At 38.7% G+C, this 21,728-nt stretch overlaps 1 protein-coding gene across 14 annotated transcripts in view; it reads left to right on the top strand.

Moving 5' to 3' along the window:
- FREM1 (FRAS1 related extracellular matrix 1) overlaps positions 1-21,728 on the top strand; it is a 172,064-nt gene that overhangs the window by 31,713 nt on the left and 118,623 nt on the right. For all 14 annotated transcript variants that reach the window (XM_061200436.1, XM_061200437.1, XM_061200439.1 and 11 more), the window contains 2 exons: positions 17,374-17,505; positions 19,609-19,953. In XM_061200436.1, the coding sequence (XP_061056419.1) occupies positions 17,374-17,505; positions 19,609-19,953 (477 nt within the window). The remainder of the gene's footprint in view (positions 1-17,373; positions 17,506-19,608; positions 19,954-21,728) is intronic.

Genomic DNA, 21,728 nt, shown 5'->3' with positions numbered 1-21,728 from the left:
CCCAAGTAGTGTAATTGCTGGGTCACATGGCAATTTTATTTTTAGTGTTTTGAGAAACCTCCATACTGTTTTCCTTGGTGGCTGCACCAATTTACATTCCCGCCAACAGTGTACGAGTGTTCTCTTTTCGCCACATCCTTGCCAACATTTGTTATTTGCATTGTTTTTGATGATAGACATTCTGACAGGTGTGAAGTGGTATATCATTGGGGTTTTGATATGCATTTCTCTGATGACTAGCAATGTTGAGCATCTTTTCATGTGCCTGATTGCCATCTGTATGTCTTCTTGGGAAAAATGTTAATTCAGGTCTTCTGACCATTTTTTTTTTTTAAACATCTTTATTGGAATATAATTGCTTTACAATGGTGTCTTAGTTTCTGCTTTATAACAAAGTGAATCAGTTATACATACACATATATCGCCATATCTCTTCCCTCTTGCATCTCCCTCCCTCCCACCTTCCCAATCCCACCCCTCTAGGTGGTCACAAAGCACCGAGCTGATCTCCCTGTACTATGCAGCTGCTTCCCACTAGCTATCTATTTTACATTTGGTAGTGTATATATGTGCATGCCACTCTCTCACTTTGTCCCAGCTAACCCTTCCCCCTCCGCATATCCTCAAGTCCATTCTCTAGTAGTTCTGCGTCTTTATTCCTGTCTTGCTCCTAGGTTCTTCATGACCATTTTTTTTTTTTTTAGATTCCATATATATGTGTTAGCATACTGTATTTATTTTTCTCTTTCTGACTTACTTCACTCTGTATTACAGACTCTAGGTCCATCCACCTCACTACAAATGACCCAATTTCATTTCTTTTTATGGCTGAGTAATATTCCATTGTATATATGTGCCACATATTCTTTATCCATTCATCTGTTGATGGACACATAGGTTGCTTCCATGTCCTGCCTACTGTAAATAGAGCTGCAATGAACATTGTGGTACCTGACTCTTTTTGAATTATGGTTTTCTCAGGGTATATGCCCAGTAGTGAGATTGCTGTGTCGTATGGTAGTTCTATTTTTAGTTTTTAAAGGAACCTCCATACTGTTCTCCATAGTGGCTGTATCAATTTACATTCCCACCAACAGTGCAAGAGGGTTCCCTTTTCTCCACACCCTCTCCACCATTTATTGTTTCTAGATTTTTGGATGATGGCCATTCTGACCAGTGTGAGATGATATCTCATTGTAGTTTTGATTTGCATTTCTCTAATGATTAATGATGTTGAGCATTCTTTCATGTGTTTGTTGGCAATCTGTATATCTTCTTTGGAGAAATGTCTATTTAGGTCTTCTGCCCATTTTTGGATTGGGTTGTTTGTTTTTTTGTTATTGAGCTGCGTGAGCTGCTTGTATATTTTGGAGATTAATCCTTTGTCAGTTGCTTCATTTGCAAATATTTTCTCCCATTCTGAGGGTTGTCTTTTCATCTTGTTTATGGTTTCCTTTGCTGTGCAAAAGCTTTTAAGTTTCATTAGGTCCCATTTGTTTCTTTTTGTTTTTATTTCCATTTCTCTAGGAGGTGGGTCAAAAAGGATCTTGCTGTGATTTATGCCATAGAGTGTTCTGCCTATGTTTTCCTCTAAGAGTTTGATAGTGTCTGGCCTTACATTTAGGTCTTTAATCCATTCTGAGTTTATTTTTGTGTATGGTGTTAGGGAGTGTTCTAATTTCATTCTTTTACATGTAGCTGTCCAGTTTTCCCAGCACCACTTATTGAAGAGGCTGTCTTTTCTCCACTGTATATTCTTGCCTCCTTTATCAAAGATAAGGTGACCATATGTGCGTGGGTTTATCTCTGGGCTTTCTATCCTGTTCCATTGATCTATATTTCTGTTTTTGTGCCAGTACGATACTGTCTTGATTACTGTAGCTTTGTAGTATAGTCTGAAGTCAGGGAGCCTGATTCCTCCAGCTCCGTTTTTCTTTCTCAAGATTGCTTTGGCTATTCGGGGTCTTTTGTGTTTCCATACAAATTGTGAAATCTTTTGTTCCAGTTCTGTGAAAAATGCCAGTGGTAGTTTGATAGGGATTGCATTGCATCTGTAGATTGCTTTAGGTAGTATAGTCATTTTCACAATGTTGATTCTTCCAATCTAAGAACATGGTATATCTCTCCATCTGTTGGTATCATCTTTAATTTCTTTCATCAGTGTCTTATAGTTTTCTGCATACAGGTCTTTTGTCTCCTTAGGTAGGTTTATTCCTAGATATTTTATTCTTTATGTTGCAGTGGTAAATGGGAGTGTTTTCTTAATTTCACTTTCAGATTTTTCATCATTAGTGTATAAGAATGCAAGAGATTTCTGTGCATTAATTTTGTATCCTGCTACTTTACCAAATTCATTGATTAGCTCTAGTAGTTTTCTGGTAACATCTTTAGGATTCTCTATGTTTAGTATCGTGTCATCTGCAGTGAGAGCTTAACTTCTTCTTTTCCAATTTGGATTCCTTTTATTTCTTTTTCTTCTCTGATTGCTGTGGCTAAAACTTCCAAAACTATGTTGAATAATAGTGGTGAGAGTGGGCAACCTTGTCTTGTTCCTGATCTTAGTGGAAATGGTTTCAGTTTTTCACCATTGAGGATGATGTTGGCTGTGGGCTTGTCATATATGGCTTTTATTTTGTTGAGGAAAGTTCCCTCTATGCCTACTTTCTGGAGGGTTTTTATCATAAACGGGTGTTGAATTTTGTCGAAAGCTTTCTCTGCATCTATTGAGATGATCAGATGGTTTTTCTCTGTCAATTTGCTAATATGGTGTATCACATTGATTGATAGGCGTATATTGAAGAATCCTTGCATTCCTGGGATAAACCCCACTTGATCATGGTGTATGATCCTTTTAATGTGCTATTGGATTCTATTTGCTAGTATTTTGTTGAGGATTTTTGCATCTATGTTCATCAGTGATATTGGCCTATAGTTTTCTTTCTCTGTGACATCTTTGTCTGGTTTTGGTATCAGGGTGATGGTGGCCTCGTAGAATGAGTTGGGGAGTGTTCCTCCCTCTGCTATATTTTGGAAGAGTTTGAGAAGGATAGGTGTTAGCTCTTCTCTAAATGTTTGATAGAATTCGCCTGTGAAGCCATCTGGTCCTGGGCTTTTGTTTGTGGGAAGATTTTAAATCACAGTTTCAATTTCAGCACTTGTGATTGGTCTGTTTATATTTTCTGTTTCTTCCTGGTTCAGTCTCTGAAGGTTGTGCATTTCTAAGAATTTGTCCATTTCTTCCAGGTTGTCCATTTTATTGGCATATAGTTGCTTGTAGTAATCTCTCATGATCCTTTGTATTTCTGCAGTGTCAGTTGTTACTTCTCCTTTTTCACTTCTAATTCTGTTGATTTGAGTCTTCTCCCTTTTTTTCTTGATGAGTCTGGCTAATGGTTTATCAATTTTGTTTATCTTCTCAAAGAACCAGCTTTTAGTTTTATTGATCTTTGCTATTGTTTCCTTCATTTCTTTTTCATTTATTTCTGATCTGATCTTTATGATTTCTTTCCTTTTGCTAACTTTGGGTTTTTTTGTTCTTCTTTCTCTAATTGGTTTAGGGGTAAGTTTAGGTTGTTTATTTGAGATGTCTCTTCTTTCTTAAGGTAGGATTGTATTGCTATAAACTTCCCTGTTAGAACTGCTTTTGCTGCATCCCATAGGTTTTGGGTCATCGTGTTTTCATTGTCATTTGTTTCTAGGTATTTTTTGATTTGCTCTTTGATTTCTTCAGTGATCTCTTGGTTATTAAGTAGTGTATTGTTTAGCCTCCATGTGTTTGTATTTTTTACAGATTTTTTCCTGTAATTGATATCTAGTCTCATTTCAATTTCCTTAAATTTACCAAGGCTTGATTTGTGACCCAAGATATGATCTATCCTGGAGAATGTTCCATGAGCACTTGAGAAGAAAGTGTATTCTGTTGTTTTTGGATGCAATGTCCTATAAATATCAATTAAGTCCATCTTGTTTAATGGACTTGTTTATCATTTAAAGCTTGTGTTTCCTTATTTATTTTCATTTTGGATGATCTTTCCATTGGTGAAAGTGGGGTGTTAAAGTCCCCTACTATGATTGTGTTACTGTCGATTTCCCCTTTTATGGCTGTTAGTATTTGCCTTATGTATTGAGGTGCTCCTATGTTGGGTGCATAAATATTTACAATTGTTATACCTTCTTCTTGGATTGATCCCTTGATCATTATGTAGTTTCCTTGTTTACTTCTTGTAATAGTCGTTGTTTTAAAGTCTATTTTGTCTGATATGAGAATTCCTACTCCAGCTTTTGATTTCCATTTGCATGGAATATCTTTTTCCATCCCCTCACTTTCAGTCTGTATGTGTCCCTAAGTCTGAAGTGGGTCTTTTGTAGACAGCATATATATGGGTCTTGTTTGTGTATCCATTCAGCCAGTCAATGTCTTTAGTTGGAGCATTTAATCCATTACATTTAAGGTAATTACCTATATGTATGTTCCTATTACCATTTTCTTAATTGTTTTGGGTTTGGTATTGTAGGTCTTTTCCTTCTCTTGTGCTTCCTCCCTAGAGAAGTTCCTTTAGCATTTGTTGTAAAGCTGGTTTGGTGGTGCTGAATTCTCTTAGCTTTTGCTTGTCTGTAAAGGTTTTAATTTCTCCATCGAATCTGAATGAGATCCTTGCTGGGTAGAGTAATCTTGGTTGTAGGTTTTTCCCCTTCATCACTTTAAATATGTCCTGCCACTCCCTTCTGGCTTGCAGAGTTTCTGCTGGAAGATCAGCTGTTAACCTTATGGGGCTTCCCTTGTGTGTTATTTTTCCCTTGCTGCTTTTAATATTTTTTCTTTGTATTTACTTTTTGATAGTTTGATTAGTATATGTCTTGGCGTGTTTCTCCTTGGATTTATCATGTATGGGACTCTCTGTGCTTTCTGGACTTGATTAACTATTTCCTTTCCCATATTAGGGAAGTTTTCAACTATAATCTTTTCAAATATTTTCTCAGTCCCTTTCTTTTTCTCTTCTTCTGGGACCCCTATAATTCGAATGTTGGTGCATTTAATGTTGTCTCAGAGGTCTCTGAGACTGTCCTCAATTCTTTTCATTCTTTTTTCTTTATTCTGCACTGCAGTAGTTATTTCCACTATTTTATCTTCCAGGTCACGTATCCGTTCTTCTGCCTCAGTTATTCTGCTATTGATCCCTTCTAGAGAATTTTTAATTTCATTTATTGTGTTGTTCATCACTGTTTGTTTGCTCTTTAGTTCTTCTAATTCCTTGTTAAACGTTTCTTGTATTTTCTCCATTCTATTTCCAGGATTTTGGATCATCTTTACTATCATTATTATGAATTCTTTTTCAGGTAGACTGCCTATTTCCTCTTCATTTGTTTGGTCTGGTGGCTTTTTACCTTGCTCCTTCATCTGCTGTGTGTTTCTCTGTCTTCTCATTTTGCTTAACTTAGTGTGTTTGGGGTCTCCTGTTCGCAGGCTGCAGGTTTGTAGTTCCCATTGTTTTTGGTGTCTGTCCCCAGTGGCTAAGGTTGGTTCAGTGGGTTGTGTAGGCTTCCTGGTGGAGGGGACTAGTGCCTGTGTTCTGGTGGATGAGGCTGGATCTTGTCTTTCTGGTGGGCAGGTCTATGTCTGGTGGTGTGTTTTGGGGTGTCTGTGGCCTTTTTATGATTTTAGGCAGCCTCTCTGCTAATGGGTGTGGTTGTGTTCCTGTCTTGCTAGTTGTTGGGCATAGGCTGTCCAGCACTGTAGCTTGCTGGTCATTGAGTGGAGCTGGGTCTTGGCGTTGAGATGGAGATCTCTGGGAGATTTTCACCGTTTGGTATTACGTGGAGCTGGGAGGTCACTTGTGGACCAATATCCTGAACTTGGCTCTCCCACCTCAGAGGCAGAGCCCTGACGCCTGGTTGGAGCATCAAGAGCCTGTCATCCACATGGCTCAGAATAAAAGGGAGGAAAATAAAAGAAAGAAAGAAAAAAGAAGATAAAATAAAATTAAAAAGTTATTAAAATAAAAAATTATTATTAAAAATTTTTTTAAAGTAAAAAAAAAAAAAAGAAGGAAAGAAAGTAGATAGCAACCAAACCAAAAAACAAATGCACCAATGATAACAAGTGCTAAAAACTATACTTAAAAAAAAAAAAGAAATAGAAAAAACGGACAGACAGAACTCTAGGACAAATGGTAAACGCAAAGCTATACAGACAAAATCACACACAGAAGCATACACATACACACTCAGAAAAAGAGGAAAAGGGGGAAAAAAAATATATATCATTGCTCCCAAAGTCCACCTCCTCAATTTGGGATGATTCGTTGTCTATTCAGGTATTCCACAGATGCAGGCACATCAAGTTGACTGTGGAGATTTAATCCGCTGCTCCTGAGGCTACTGGGAGAAATTTCCCTTTCTTTTCTTTGTTCGCACAGCTCCTAGGGTTCAGCTTTGGATTTGGCCCTGCCTCTGCGTGTAGGTCGCCTGAGGGCGTCTGTTGCTGCCCAGACAGGACGGGGTTAAAGGAGCAGCTGATTCGGGGGCTCTGGCTCACTCAGACCGGGGGGAGGGAGGAGTACGGAATGCGGGGCGAGCCTGCAGCGGCAGAGGGCGGCATGACATTGCAACATCCTGAGGCGCGCCGTGCGTTCCCCCGGGGAAGTTGTCCCTGGATCATGGGAGCCTGGCAGTGGCGGCTGCACCGGCTCCCGGGAGCGGAGGTGTGGAGAGTGACCTGTGCTTGCTCACAGGCTTCTTGGTGGCTGCAGCAGCAGCCTTAGGGTCTCATGCCCGTCTCTGGGGTCCGCGCTGATAGCCGCGGCTTGCGCCCATCTCTGGAGCTCCTTTAAGCAGTGCTCTTAATCCCCTCTCCTCGCGCAGCAGGAAACAAAGAGGCAAGTAAAAGTCTCTTGCCTCTTCAGCAGCTCCAGACTTTTTTCCGGACTCCCTCCTGGCCAGCGGTGGCGCACTAGCCCCTTCAGGCTGTGTTCATGCAGCCAACCCCAGTCCTCTCCCTGGGATCCGACAGAAGCCCGAACCTCAGCTCCCAGCCCCCGCCCGCCCCGGCGGGTGAGCAGACAAGCCTCTCGGGCTGGTGAGTGCTGGTCGGCGCCGATCCTCTGTGCGGGAATCTCTCCGCTTTGCCCTCCGCACCCCTGTTGCTGCGCTCTCCTCCGCAGCTCCGAAGCTTCCCCGCTCCACCACCCGCAGTCTCCGCCCGCGAAGGGGCTTCCTAGTGTGTGGAAACCTTTCCTCCTTCACAGCTCCCTCCCACTGGTGCAGGTTCCATCCCTATTCTTTTGTCTCTGTTTTTCCTTTTTTCTTTTGCCCTACCCAGGTACATGGGGAGTTTCTTGCCTTTTGGGAGGTCTGAGGTCTTCTGCCAGCGTTCAGTAGGTGTTCTGTAGGAGTTGTTCCACATGTAGATGTATTTCTGTTGTATTTGTGGGGAGGATGGTGATCTCCACGTCTTACTCTTCAGCCATCTTGAAGCTCCTCCTTCTGACCATTTTAAAATCAGACTGTTTCGTTTTCTGCTGTTGAGTTGTGTGAGCTGTTTATATATTTGGATATTCAGTAAGTTGTCTTTTCATTTTGTTGATGGTTTCTTTTCGTGTGCAAAAGCTTTTAAGCTTGATTAGATACCGTTTGTTTATTTTTGCTTTTATATCTGTTGCCTTAGGAGACAGATCCAAAAAAATATTGCTATGATTTATGTCAAAGAGTGTTCTGCTATGTTTCCTTCTAGGAGCTTTGTGGTTTCCAGTCTTACATTTAGGTCTTTAATCCCTTCTGAGTTAATTTTTGTATACGACATGAGAAAATGTTATAATTTCATTCTCTTACGTGTAGGGGCCTGGTTTACTGTAGGACTTTGCCTGAATTGAGCCAATGGTATAGGGTACTGTTACTGTTCCTTCAGTCTCTAGACTGACTTACTTTATAGACCCAGAGCCCTTAGAAAAGGAGGCAGGCACACTTGAGGAAGAAACTTCAGTAATATCACCAACACATAAGGGGACTCCCCTTCCCCAATGGTACCTGTAGACATTTCTCATGGTCACTGCACACTGAGACTAGGCAACTACCTCAAACTTCTAGGAGTTATTGAACAGTGACTTTGCAACAACACTGGTACTTGGGGACACAGGATGCCATTGGAGCGGGAGTTCAAGGTGTCTGAGTTTAGGAGATAAATGGATTTTTAACCAGGATATCTGTCAGTGGTCTCAGTGGAACCCTGATTATCACTCATGGTTTATTTTCTATTTTCTGTGTGGTAGTTTAAATAGCGACCCTCAGCAGATAGTAGAATACTCACTTTAGCTCCTAGACTCTAACAATAAAGGCTATTATGGTCTAAAAGACCAAAGGAAGCATGTGGTATTTCACTTGCCTAAAAAAATAATAAATCAAAAGCAATACTACATTCCTTGGGGGAACCGCAGGTATTAGAACCACCACCAAAGATGTGAAAAGAGTGGTGTGGTCTTACCACATCCTCATTTTTTATTTATTTATTTACTTACATTTCTTTTTTCAACAAAATTTATTGCAGTATAGTTGATTTACAATGTTGTGTTAGTTTCAGGTGTACAGCAAAATGATTCAGTTATACATATATTCATTCTTTTTCAGGTTCTTTTCTCATATAGGTTAACACATAATATTGAGAAGAGTTCCCTGTGCTATACAGTAGGTCCTTGTTGGTTATCTATCTTATATATAGTGTGTGTATGTTAATCCCAAGCTCCTGATTTAACCCTTCCCCCCTTGTTTCCCCTTTGGTAACCATAAGTTTGTTTTCAATATCTGTAAGTCTGTTTCTGTTTTGTAAATAAGTTCATTTGAATCATTTTTAAAAATTAGATTCCACATATGACTGATAACATATGATATTTGTCTTTCTCTGTCTGACTTACTTCACTTAGTATGATAATCTCTAGGTCCATCCATGTTGCTGCAAATGGCATCATTTCATTCTTTTTTCTGGCTGAGTAATATTCCATTGTATCTATGTACCACATCTTCTTTATCCATTGCTCTGTCAGTAGACATTTAGGTTACTTCCATGTCTTGGCTATTATAAGTAGTGTTGCAATGAACATTGGGGTGCATGTATCTTTTCAGATTATGGTTTTCTCTGGATATATGCCCAGGAGTGGGATTGCTGGATCATATGGTAGTTCTATTTTTAGTTTTTAAGGAACCTCCATACTGTTCTCCATAGTGGTTGTACCAATTTACATTCCCACCAACAGTGCAAGAGGGTTTCCTTTTCTCCACACCCTCTCCAGCATTTATTGTTTGTAGACTTTTTGATAACGGCCATTCTGACCAGTGTGAGGTGATACCTCATTGTAGTTCTGATTTGCATTTCTCTGATAATTAGTGATAATTTTCATGTGCCTATTGGCCATCTTTATGTCTTCTTTGGAGAGGTGTCTATTTAGATCTTCCACCCATTTTTTGATTGGGTTGTTTGTTTTTTTGACATAGAGCTATGTGAGCTATTTGTATATTTTGGAGATTAATCCCTTGTCAGTCACGTCATTTGCTAATATTTTCTCCCATTCTGTGGGCTGTCCTTTCATTTTGTTGATTGTTTCCTTTGCTGTGCAGAAGCTTTTGAGTTTAATTAGGTCCCATTTGTTTTTGTTTTTATTTTCATTACTCTAGGAGGTGGATCAAAGAAGATATTGCTGTGATTTATGTCAAAGAGTTTTCTGCCTGTGTTTTCCCCTCAGAGTTTTATAGTGTCCGGCCTTACATTTAGGTCTTTGATCCATTTTGAGTTTATTTTTGTGTATGGTGTTAGAGAAAGTTCTAATTTCATTCTTTTACATATAGCTGTCCAGTTTTCCCAGCACCACTTCTTTTTTCCATTGTATATTCTTACCTCCTTTGTCATGGATTAATTGACCATAAGTGTGTGGGTTTATTTCTGGACTTCCTATTCTGTTCCATTGATCTATGTGTCTGTTTATTTGCCAGTATCATACTGTTTTGATTACTATAGCTTTGTAGTATAGTCTGAAGTCAGGGGGCATGATACCTCCAGCTTTGTTCTTTTTTCTCAAGATTGCTTTGTCCATTCTGGGCCTTTTATGGTTTTATGTTAATTTTAGGATAATTTGTTCTAGTTCTGTGAAAAATGTCATGGGTGTTTTGATAGGGATTACGTTAAATCTGTAGATTGCTTTGAGTAGTATGGACATTTTAACAATATTAATTTTTCCAATTCATGAACATGGGATATCTTTCTATTTCTTTGTATCGTCTTCAATTTCTTTCAGCTTTCTGTAGTTTTCAGAGTACAGGTCTTTCACCTTCTTGGTTAAGTTTATTCCCAGATATCTTATTCTTTTTGATGCAGTTTTAAAAAGGATTGTTTTCTCTTTATGATTGTTATTATTAGCTTATAGAAAAGCAACAGATTTCTGTATATTAATCTTGTATCCTGCAATTTTACCAAGTTCACTTATTAGTTCTAATAGTTTTTTGGTGGAGACTTTAAGGTTTTCTATATATAGTATCATGTCATCTGCAAATAGTGACAGTTTTACTCCTTCGCTTCCAGTTGGATGCGTTTTATTTCTTTTTCTTGTCTGAATGCTGTGGCTAGGACTTTCATTACTATGTTAAATAGAAGTAGGGAGAGTGGGCATCCTAGTTTTGTTCCTGAGTTTAGCAAGAAGGCTTTCAGCTTTTTGCTGTTTAGTATGATGTTAGCTGTGGATGTGTCATAAATGGCCTTTATTATGTTGACATATGTTCCCTCTATACCAACTTTGATAAGAATTTTTGTCATGAAAAGGTGTTGAATTTTATCAGATCATTTTTTTGCACTTATTGAGATGATCATGGGATTTTTATCCTTCCTTTTGTTAATGTGGTGTATCATATTGATTGATTTATGGATCTTGAACCATCCTCGCTTACCTGGAATAAATTCTACTTGATAATGTTGTATGATCCTTTTAAGATATTGTTGATTTGGGTTTGCTAATATTTTGTTGAGGAATTTTGCCTCCATATTCGTCAGAGATATTGGCTGGTAATTTTGTCTAGTTTTGGTATCAGGTTAATGGTGGCCTTGTAGAGTTAATTTGGGAGAATTCTCTCCGTTTCAATTTTTAAAAAATAGTTTGAGAAAGATAGGTATTAGCTGTTTTTTTTATATATGTTTGGGATAATTCCCCAGTGAAGCTGTCAATCCTGGGCTTTTGTTTGCTGGCAGTTTTTTTTTATTATTTAAAAAAAAATTTTTTTTTATTACTAATTCAGTTTCACTACTGGTGCACAGTTTGTTCAGATTGTCTATTTCTTCCTGATCCAGTCTTGGAAGAGTGTATGTGTCTAGAAATTTATCCTTTTCCTCTAGGTTGTCCAATTTGTTGGCATATAACTGTTTGTATTATTCTCTTATGATTTTTTTCTCTGTGATATCGATTATTTCTCCTCTTTCATTTCTTACTTTGTTTATTTGAGTCCTCTCTATTTTTCTTGATGAACCTGGACACAGGCTTATCGTTTTTGTTTAACCTTTCAAAAAAACAGATCTTGGTTCCATTGCTTTTTTTCTATTGGGTTTTTTTTTTTGTCTCTGTTTTTATTTATTTCCTCTTTGATCTTTATAATTTTCTTCCCTCTGCTGACTTTGGGCTTCCTTTGTTCTTCTCTTTCTAATTCCTTTAGGTAGTAGGGTAGGTTGTTTTTTAAGATTTTTCTTGTTTCTTAGGGTAGGCCTGTATTGCTATAAACTTCCCTCTTAGAACTGCTTTTTCTGTGTTCCATAGATTTTGGAAAGTTGTCGGTTTGTTTGTTTTTGTTTCATTTCTCTCAAAGTATTTTCTGATTTCCACTTTGATTTCTTCATTGACCCATTGGTTTTTGTTTTTTTTAAAAAATTAATTAATTAATTAATTTATTTTTGGGTGTGTTGGGTCTTCGTTTCTGTGCGAGGGCTTTCTCTAGTTGTGGCAAGCAGGGGCCACTCTTCATCGTGGTGCGCGGGCCTCTCACTGTCGTGGCCTCTTGTTGCGGAGCACAGGCTCCAGACGCGCAGGCTCAGTAGTTGTGGCTCACGGGCCCATTTGCTCCGCGGCATGTGGGATCTTCCCAGACCAGGGCTCGAACCCGTGTCCCCTGCATTGGCAGGCAGATTCTCAACTACTGCGCCACCAGGGAAGCCCCATTGGTTTTTTTAGTAGCATGTTTTTCAGTCTCCACGTGTTTGTGATTTTCCTCATTTTTCTTCCTGCAATTGATTTCTGGTTATACCATTGTAGTTGGAAAAATGCTTGATATCATTTCTATCCTCTTAAATGTTCTGAGACTTGTTTTGTAGCCTACCATGTTATCTACCCTGGAAAACATTCTCTGTACACTAGAAAAGAATGTGTATTCTGCTGTTTTTGGATGAAATATCCTGTAGGTATCTATTAAGTCCAACTGGTCTAAAGTGTCATTTAAGACTATTATTTCCTTGTTGACTTTATGTCTGGATGATCTGTCCATTGATGTAAGTGAGATGTTAAATTCCCCTAATATTATTGTATCATTGTCAATTTCTCTCTTGATGTCTGTTAATATTTGCTTTATATACTTAGTTGCCCCTATATTAGGCATATTTGTTAGCAAATGTTATATCCTTTTCTTCTGTTTATCCCTTTATCATTATATAATGCCCATTTTGTCTTTTGGTAAGACTTTGTTTCAAAGTCTATTTTGTCTGATATGGGTATGCCTACCCCCTGCTTTCTTGTCATTTCCATTTGCATGAAGTATCTTTCTTCCATCACCTCACTTTCAGTCTGTGTGTTTTTAGCTCTGAAGTGGACCACTTGTAAGCAGCACATGGATGGATCTTGGGTTTTATTGTGTGTTTTCTTTTTAATCCAATCAGCCATCCTATGTCTTTTCATTGAAACATTAAGTCCACTGGCATTTAAAGTGATTATTGATAGGTATGTACTTATTGCCACTTTGTTACTTGTTTTCTGATTCTTTTTGTTGTTCCTCTCTGTTCTTTTCTTCTTCTTTTAGTTTCTTCCCTTGTGTTTGATGATTTTCTTTAGTGGTATGCTTGTGTTCCTTTACTATATATTTGCTTTTACTAGTGGGATTTTTCCTTTCCTACAGATTCTTACTTCTTGTTGTAGCCTATTCTTTTCCACTTAGAGAAGAACCTTTAACACTTCTTTTAGAATTGGTTTAGTGTTGATGTATTCTTAGCTTTTGCTTATCTGAGAAGTTCTTTATCCCTCCTTCAATTCTGAGTGATAATCTTGCTGGATAGAATATCCTAGGTTGTAGGTTTTTCCCCTTTCAGCACTTTAAATATATCATGCCACTTCCTTCCTGCAAAATTTCTGCAGAAAAATCCATTTATAGTCTTATGGGGGTTCCCTTGTATGTGATTCTTTGTTTTTCTTCTGCTACCTTTAGAATTCTCTTTTATCTTTAACTTTTGCCATTTTAATTATGATATGTTTTGGTGTGGTTCTCTGATTTCATCTTGTTTGGGATGCTCTATGCTTCCTGTACCTGGATATCTGTTTTGTTCTTCAGGTTTGGGAAGTTTTCAGCTATAATTTCATCAAATAAGTTTTGACCCCTTTTTTTTTCTCTCTTCTCCTTCTAGGACCTGTGTAATGTGAATGTTATTATGTTTGATGTTGTTCCAATGGTCCCTTAAACTGTTTTCATTTTTTAAAATTTGTTTCTGTTTTTGCTGATCTGATTGGATTTTTTCCATTATTCTTCCGGAACACTATGTGTTCCTCTGTATCACTTAGTCTGTTGTTAATTATTTCTAGTATGTTTTTCATTTCAGTTATTGTATATTCAGTTTTGACTTTTTTTTCATATTTTCCAGTTCATCTATTCTTTTCCCTAGTTCAGTTAGCATTCTTATTACTAATCTTTAAACTCTTTTTCTGGTAATTAATTCATCTCTGTTTCATTGGTTGGTTTTTTTTCTTCGTTCGTTTGAAATAAAATCCTCTGTCTTCTTGTTTTGGTTAACTTTCTCTGTCTCTATAAAATTAGGTAAAAGTTACCTATCCTGGGCTTGAATGTGTGTCCTTGTGTGAGAGCATCCCTATACAGTCTGTGTGTTCCCAGTGGATTTCACGGGAGAGTTTGATCTGGTGCAAACATAAGTCATGTCTTTCCCCAGAGCGTGCTGGCAGCTATCAACTTTGTAGGGGTTGGGGCTGGAGATGGAGGAGCTAGAGCCAAAGCCAGGTGTGAGTGGGAGCTTCTCCTCTGCTCAGTGGCCAACACCACCCTGGAGCTGGAGCAGAAACCCTGGGTTGGGCTCAAGCCAGCTCCCTCCCCCACAACTGTGCACTCTGCTCAGCTGTGGCAGCCCTGGTTCTAGTGGGGAACTGTGCCTCAGAGCAAGAGGGGCTGGAAAGGGTGCTTGGCATGGGCCAGGGCATGCACTGAGGCAGTTGTGGGAAACCAGCCAGAGTCCTGGGCAGTTTCAATCTGCTTTCTCTCTCTTGTCATGGGAGTGAGCAAGAATGTGTGTGTTCTTCATGAGCAGAGTCTAGATTTCTTACAACCCTGTTGTCAATCCTATTGGTTTTCAAACCATCTAAGGGCACTCGTCCTCCCACTGTTGGACCCCAGGGCTGGGGGACCCAGGATGTAGTTCAAGCCACTCCCCAGGGATATCTCCACCCTTGTAATCCCCCTCCTCTTCTGTGTCCCCTCCTAGGGGTGCAGGTCCCAACCTGATTGATTCTCTTCCCTTCCTACCCAACTCCATGTGGATCTTTCTTATAGCCTTGGTTGCATAAGGGTCTTTCTGTCAGTCTGCAGTCCATTTCCAGTGAGAATTGCTCCACATGTAGATGTATTTTTGATGTATTCACAGGGGTGTGAGGAGGACAGGAGGTGAATTCTGCATCTTCCTACTCTGCCATCTTGACCTCCTCCTGCTTTATTTCTTTTAAAAGAAGACTTTGCACTGCCTCTCATTCCTGAGTAGATTTAAAATGCAATGTATATATTTAGATCAAATGTAAATGTGAAATGTAAATGAAGATTTTTTTCCTTTCCCATTAATACCATCAAGAGCATTCAAAACATACTTATAAGTAGTGTTGGCAGGTTCAGTTAACACAGAAAATATCTGTCTGATTTAAATACTCAGGTGGCAGCTTAAACCGATTACCTCTTGTGCTTGTGTGTGTGTATGTGTGTGTGCTTGCACATGGGTAACATACCATGTGTGTGTATTTGTATGTATGTGAGTTTCAGTAGAGATGGACAACGTTGGTTGGGCATCCTTGATTTATAATCTGGCTCTCTGTCCTACTCTACCTCTGTTTGAGGGATAATGAGAGAAAAGAATGAATTAGTGATCTAAAGTTTAGTAATAATCAAATATTAATTACGTTATTGCTTGAGTGTAGAGACTTAATGGTCTGCATGTGTATGTGTGATCTGTGAAACCAGGCTTGTTAAGAGCTCCAAATCTGGTATTGACTAGTTTGGACACCAGAATTCTTTTTAAAATAAAATTTTATTTATTATGAACTTAAGTTCATCATTGAAAACTTGGAAAGCACAATAAGTAGGATAAATAATAATGAGTTAATAGTAATGAATAAATGAATGAAATAATAATGGGTGAATAAAATCACTCATTACTCCACCACGAAGACATAACCACCATTACTATCTTGCTATATAAATTTCTAGTGTTCTCACTTGCTCCTCTCCTGCATCCCATGATGCCTTGTCCTGTGCTGTACTGTGCACTCTTGGCTTCAAAACCCTTATTACCAGTCGCAGAGATTCTTTATATGTGCTTGTCCTCCCTCCCTCCCTCTTTCCTTGCTTTCCTTCCTTCTACCCATCCTTATTTCTCTCTCCCCCACTTCCTCCTTCCTCCCTCCCTCCCTCCCTCCCTTCCTTCCTTCCTTCCTTCTTTTCCTTCCTTCTTTTCATTCCTTCCTTTCTCTCTTTCTTTCAATATGCCATATGTCTTAGCCCAGGTACCATAGCAAACAGCCCCTTAGGCAGATTATATGCACTAACCCTTTACTGAAAACTAGAGTAAGGGAAAGGGAAGTTGGGGGTGGCAAATAAAAAGGTGGTGTGACTGAGCTGGTCATAGGTTTACAAGAAAATAAAGCTGATTGCTCGATAGTGCTGATATCTCCAGTAGGAGATGAACCCACTCTGTGTGGGAAGAGTCAGGGGTGGGGTTGAGCAAGTGTGAACAAACACATGTCAGCTCCTTCCATCTCCTCTCTCACCCTGGTCAGTTTGCCTCACTGGATGTTAACTCCCCACATGCCTAGGTTGTGTTACCTGGCTCTTCTTAACAGCCACTGTACAAACTCCTTGAGTCCCATGGTGGGACCTGGCCATGGTCACAGGGAAGGTCACGCCAAAACCTCATCTGGTAGGCAGTTGAGGGCAGCAACGTCAGAAGATGAGGCAGTGGTGGCAGCCAGGGCTTTACAATGTGGGGACCGTGGGAGGCCTATTGGAACTGCTGCAGCTAGAAAGCAGGCAAATGGTCAACATCAGGAAGAAGGGGAGCTGGGTAGATTTGAGGGGAAGCATTAACTGGGTCCACCAGTGCACTGTCTTTAAATTTCATCACCTTGCTTCTTTAAAAGGCTTTGCTCCTTTTCGAGAGTCTCTTCAGTCTGTTAGCCCCCAGCTCTACTGGGTAATGGGAATGGTTGATGCTACCTGTCTCTAACGGCAGTGTTCAGTCTGGAGTCTGTATTCTTGCTCTGAGCAGCACTCATTCTCTCCCCATATTCCCTCCAGCATGCTGGGTCCAAGGAGATGGTTTTATTTTTAATTCCTTTAGTTACAAAAGTCCCTTCCTTATTAGAGTCTAGATTAAAACACAGCCCTCATTGTAAAGCATCAGACCTTTCCTGTCTAACATCATTAAATATTCCCTAGCACAGTAACTCTGTATTTGTGTATTTAACCACTTTAATTCTCTATCCCGTGGGATACTTATGCTCTTATAATTTATGTGTAAAAGCACTTCTGACTCTTGCCCACTTAAAATATGTGAATGCCGCCTTTGAAAAATTCCTTGTGAACCTTTTTGAACTAGAGACCACTGTGAACATAACATCTGTTATTTCCTTCTAATATTTATTTTTGGCACCATCATGCCTCTAAAGGATATGTCATAAGGAACCAGTTGTCAGGTTGGAGTTAATAGTACTAATAGTAAAAATATTACTTAAAGTAAACACTAAATTCCAGTTTCTCGAGAAGCTTTTGAAGATACAATTTTTACCTAGTTTTGTGAGTGAAAATTCTTTAATCTTGTCTTAAAGTAGGCATCTTGGCATATCATAGAACTTTCCAGGACACTTTTTGTGCTTTCTTTTGTAGGTCTGAATCTCCTAGAGGGACAGTCTCGGGCCATCACTTGGGAACAGTTTCAGATTGTTGACAATGATGACATTCATGCTGTTCAGGTAGTCATTGTGGATGGCCTGCAGCATGGACAGCTTACTCTGAGAGGTGAATGAACAAACTTTGTAACTTAGAAAAAAACCCAAGAAGTATTTTCTCCAAAAGCAAATCATATTTAACAGGATATATGTAGTATCTCTTGGGCTTCATTTCTAAATGAATTATCATAATCCCCAGATCCAGAGATCTTGAAACCATTGGCTTTTGTATTAGGATGCTCAAATCAATGGAGGACATTTTATGAATGGTCTTTTGTACTTGAGTCATTGTTTAAATCTCAGATTTGCTTTCTGGAGCCATGTAGGGTTCCTTCTAAATATACTCCTTCACTGATTATCTTATCCCAGTTCAAAGACAAAATATTTCCTTTTCATTTCTCTGCTTCAGAGAAATGCAGTGAAAAACAGAAAAACTTATGTTTTTTTAATATGTTAGTAATAATTATGCTATTATGTTATTAGTAGCAGTTGCTGTTGTTTAAAAGAAATGAATTTATAGTTATAAAGATGGTAGTTAACAAGGTAATGGCCCTAATAAAAATATCCATACTTAATGGTAATATAGTCCATTCCTTGTAATGAGCTCAGAGGATTTAATTCCATTATCCTCTTAGTTTGCTTAACTGTAAAGTAGAAAGAGAGTTCTTATTTATCATTGTTTGTGATTAGGAAATTCTGAAAAAATAAAATCAAAAATAAAATGATAAATTCTCTTGCCTAATCCCAAGACAATGGGAGCTTAGCTTAAGCTGGATGTATTAGTTAGGATGGATGTTCAGCTGCGTGTAAGGAAAACCCAACTACAGCAGCTTAAAAATTCAGGAGTCACTTTCTCCTTGTGACAAGTTGCACAGAGGTAGGTATTCTGTATCCATGATGCCAGTGGCTCTTTTCTGCTCTGTCAGTGGTCACAGGATGGTGCCTACACCTCTAGGCTTTTAATCAGTGTTAGGGGAAGGAAGAAAGAGAAGGAACAATAAAAAAATTAGGCCATCTAAGTTTGCTCTGTTTTACAACTTTTCCTAGGAGCCTGATACAATGAAGTCTGATTATATCTCTTATCAAGTTACATACTATCCCCCTAGGTGCAACAGAGTCTGGGAACCTGAGTATTTTTAAACAGTCATATTACCATTCTAAATAAAACTAGGATTCTGGTACTGAGGAAGAAACAGAAAGTTCCTGTTGGGCAAGTAACTCATAGTGTTCATTATACTCATGTTTAATCCATAAAACCATATGGAGTGGGGAAAGAAATGGGACACCTGCCGTCAAGAATTGTAATAGTTTGTGCAGAGTGAAGCAATGTTTATCAGTACTATAGAAATGAAGTGGAGAGTCATAGCCCATAATGCAATGATGTTCTGGCTCAGAGGAAGAAAATAGTGTAAACATTTATTAAGCATTTACTTTGTGCCAGATTGTACAAAGCAGTCTACATACTTTATCTCACATCAGCTTTATGAAGCAAGGTACTATTATTACACTCACTTTGCAAATGGGAACCTGAGACTTAGAGAAGTTGACTTGTCTGTCTGGAAAGTGGCCGAGCTGGGATTCGAACCCAGGCCATTTGCTACCAGAGCTCTAGCTCTTGCTCATTAAGCTAGTGATTCTCAAACTTTAGCGTGCATTAGACTCCTGGAAGGCTTGATAAAACATAAATTGCTGGGACCCACTGGCAGAATTTCTAATTCAGTAGGTCTGGGGTAGGACCTGAGAACTTGCATTTATAATGACTTCCCCGATGGTGCTGATGCTGCTAGTTCGAGACCACTACTCTAAGAAGTGCTGTCGGATGATGATAATGAGTCAAAGAACAATGAATACTTATTGTAGGTACACTATTGTGTGAGCTCTCTCATCCTTAAGAGGGGATGTTAGGTAGGTATTATTATCTCTGTTTTATAGATGAGTCTCAAATAAATTAAATACCTTGCCCAAGTCCACCCAGCTAATAAGTATTACAGCCAGTATTCAAAACCAGGTCTTTGGAGCCCCAGAACCCGCTAAACAATCTGTGGTTTTTCCAGGTGAGGGAAGCATTGGCTGCACCACTTTCCATTTCACACCCTCTCCTGTAGTGCTGCTTTCACTAACCTGCTGCCTCCACACCTTTTTCATTCCACTCCACCTCTGTTCTTTCCATCAGGGGGGAAGGGGTTTCTCTTCACCGTGGCTGACCTTCAGGCTGGAGTCGTTCAATATCATCATGACGACAGTGACTCCACCAAAGACTTTGTGGTCTTCAGGATATTCGACGGCCAACACAGCATCCAACATAAGTTTCCCATCAACATTTTGCCCAAAGATGATAGTCCACCATTCCTCATAACCAATGTTGTGATTGAACTGGAGGAGGGGCAGACCATACTGATCCAGGGTTCCAAGCTGAGAGCTTCAGACATGGACTCCAGTGATGACTACATCTTCTTTAATATCACGAAACCCCCGCAGGCTGGAGAGATCATGAAGAAGCCAGCACCAGGACTGATAGGTAAGTTCTGGGCAGTTAAGATCATTTGTGTCAGAATTTGTGCTAAGGGGGACATCAAGTTTATGAGGTAAGATTCTATTATTATTATTACCATTTCATAGATGGGAAGCCTGAGATTTAGGTTAAGTTGATCTATCCATCTGGAATCTAGAAAGTTCCAGAGCTGGGCCTCAAGATAACCATTATACCATGAAAAATTAAGTCTGCTATGCAAGGTAAGAGAACAAATAAGGTTGAAGAGATATGTTTGACCTATTCTAGATTATTGATAAAGAAATTTCATGAATAACATTTATTTACATTTTGTTAGAATAATTTCATAACTACTTTTTGAAGTAGGTAGGTCAGGAGCTTGACAAAATGGGTATCAAGCAGTTTTACTTAAGACTGTTTCTTTTTTTAAACATATTTAATTTTATTTAATTAATTATTTAAAAATTGAGATATAGTTGATGTACAATATTATATGTTTCAGGTGTATAACAGTGATTCACAATTTTTAAACGTTATACTCCATTTATTGTTATTATAAAATATTGGCTATATTCCCTGTGGTGTACAACATATCTTGAAGCTTATTTATTTTATACATAGTAGTTGGAACCTCTTAATCCCATATGCCTATATCACTCCTCCCCCTTCACTCTCCCCATGGGTAGCCACTAGTTTGTTCTCTATATCTGTGATTCTGTTTCTTTTTTGTTATATTCACTAGTTTGTTGTATTTTTTAGATTCCATGTGTTAGTGATATCATACATTATTTGTCTTTCTCTGACATTTCATTTAGCATAATACCCTCTAAGTCCATCCACGTTGTTGCAAAATTTCATTCTTTTTAATGGCTAAGTAGTATTCCATTGTATGTATATGTGTGTGTGTGTGTGTGTGTGTGTGTGTGTGTGTGTGTGTGTACACACCACATCTTCTTTGTCCATTCATTTGTTGATGGACACTTGGGTTGCTTCCATGTATTGGCTATTGTAAATAGTGCTGCAATGAACATTGGGGTGCATATATCTTTTCAAATTAGTGTTTTCATTTTTTTCAGTCGTATATCTAGGAGTGGAATTGCTAGGACATATGGTAGTTCTATGTTTAGTCTTTTAAGAAACCTCCATACTGTTTTTCACAATGGCTCACCAATTTACATTCCCACCAGCAGTGTACAAGGTTCCCTTTTCTCCACATCCTTGCCAATATTTGTTATTTGTGTTCTTTTCAATGATAGCCATTCTGACAGGTGTGAAGTGATATCTCATTTGCAATTCTCTGATGATTAGTGATGTTGAGCATCTTTTCATGTGCTTGTTGGCAATCTGTATGTCTTTGGAAAAATGTTTACTCAGGTCTTCTGCCATTTTTTAATCAGTTTGTTTGTTTTTTTGCTGTTGAGTTGTATGAGCTGTTTGTATATTTTGGATATTAACCCCTTATTGGTCATATCATTTGCAATATTTTCTCCCATTCAGTAGGTTGTCTTTTTGTTTTGTTGAGGCGCAAAAGCTTTTAAGTTTAACTAGGTCCCATTTGTTTATTTGTGCTTTTCTTTTGCTTTAGGAGACAGATCCAAAAAAATCGCTATAATTTATGTCAAAGTGTGTTCCGCCTTTGTTTTCTTCTAGGAGTTTTATGGTTTCAGATCTTACATTTAGGTCTTTAATCCACTTTGAGTTTATTTTGTTTATATGGTGTTAGAGAATGTTCTAATTTCATTCTTTTACATGTAGCTGTCCAGTTTTCCCAGCACCACTTATTGAAGAGACTGTCTTTTCTC

The sequence above is a fragment of the Eubalaena glacialis genome, chromosome 9 (assembly GCF_028564815.1).
Source record: "Eubalaena glacialis isolate mEubGla1 chromosome 9, mEubGla1.1.hap2.+ XY, whole genome shotgun sequence".
NCBI classification, from domain to species: domain Eukaryota; kingdom Metazoa; phylum Chordata; class Mammalia; order Artiodactyla; family Balaenidae; genus Eubalaena; species Eubalaena glacialis.
This window is presented reverse-complemented; position numbering and strand designations above follow the sequence as displayed.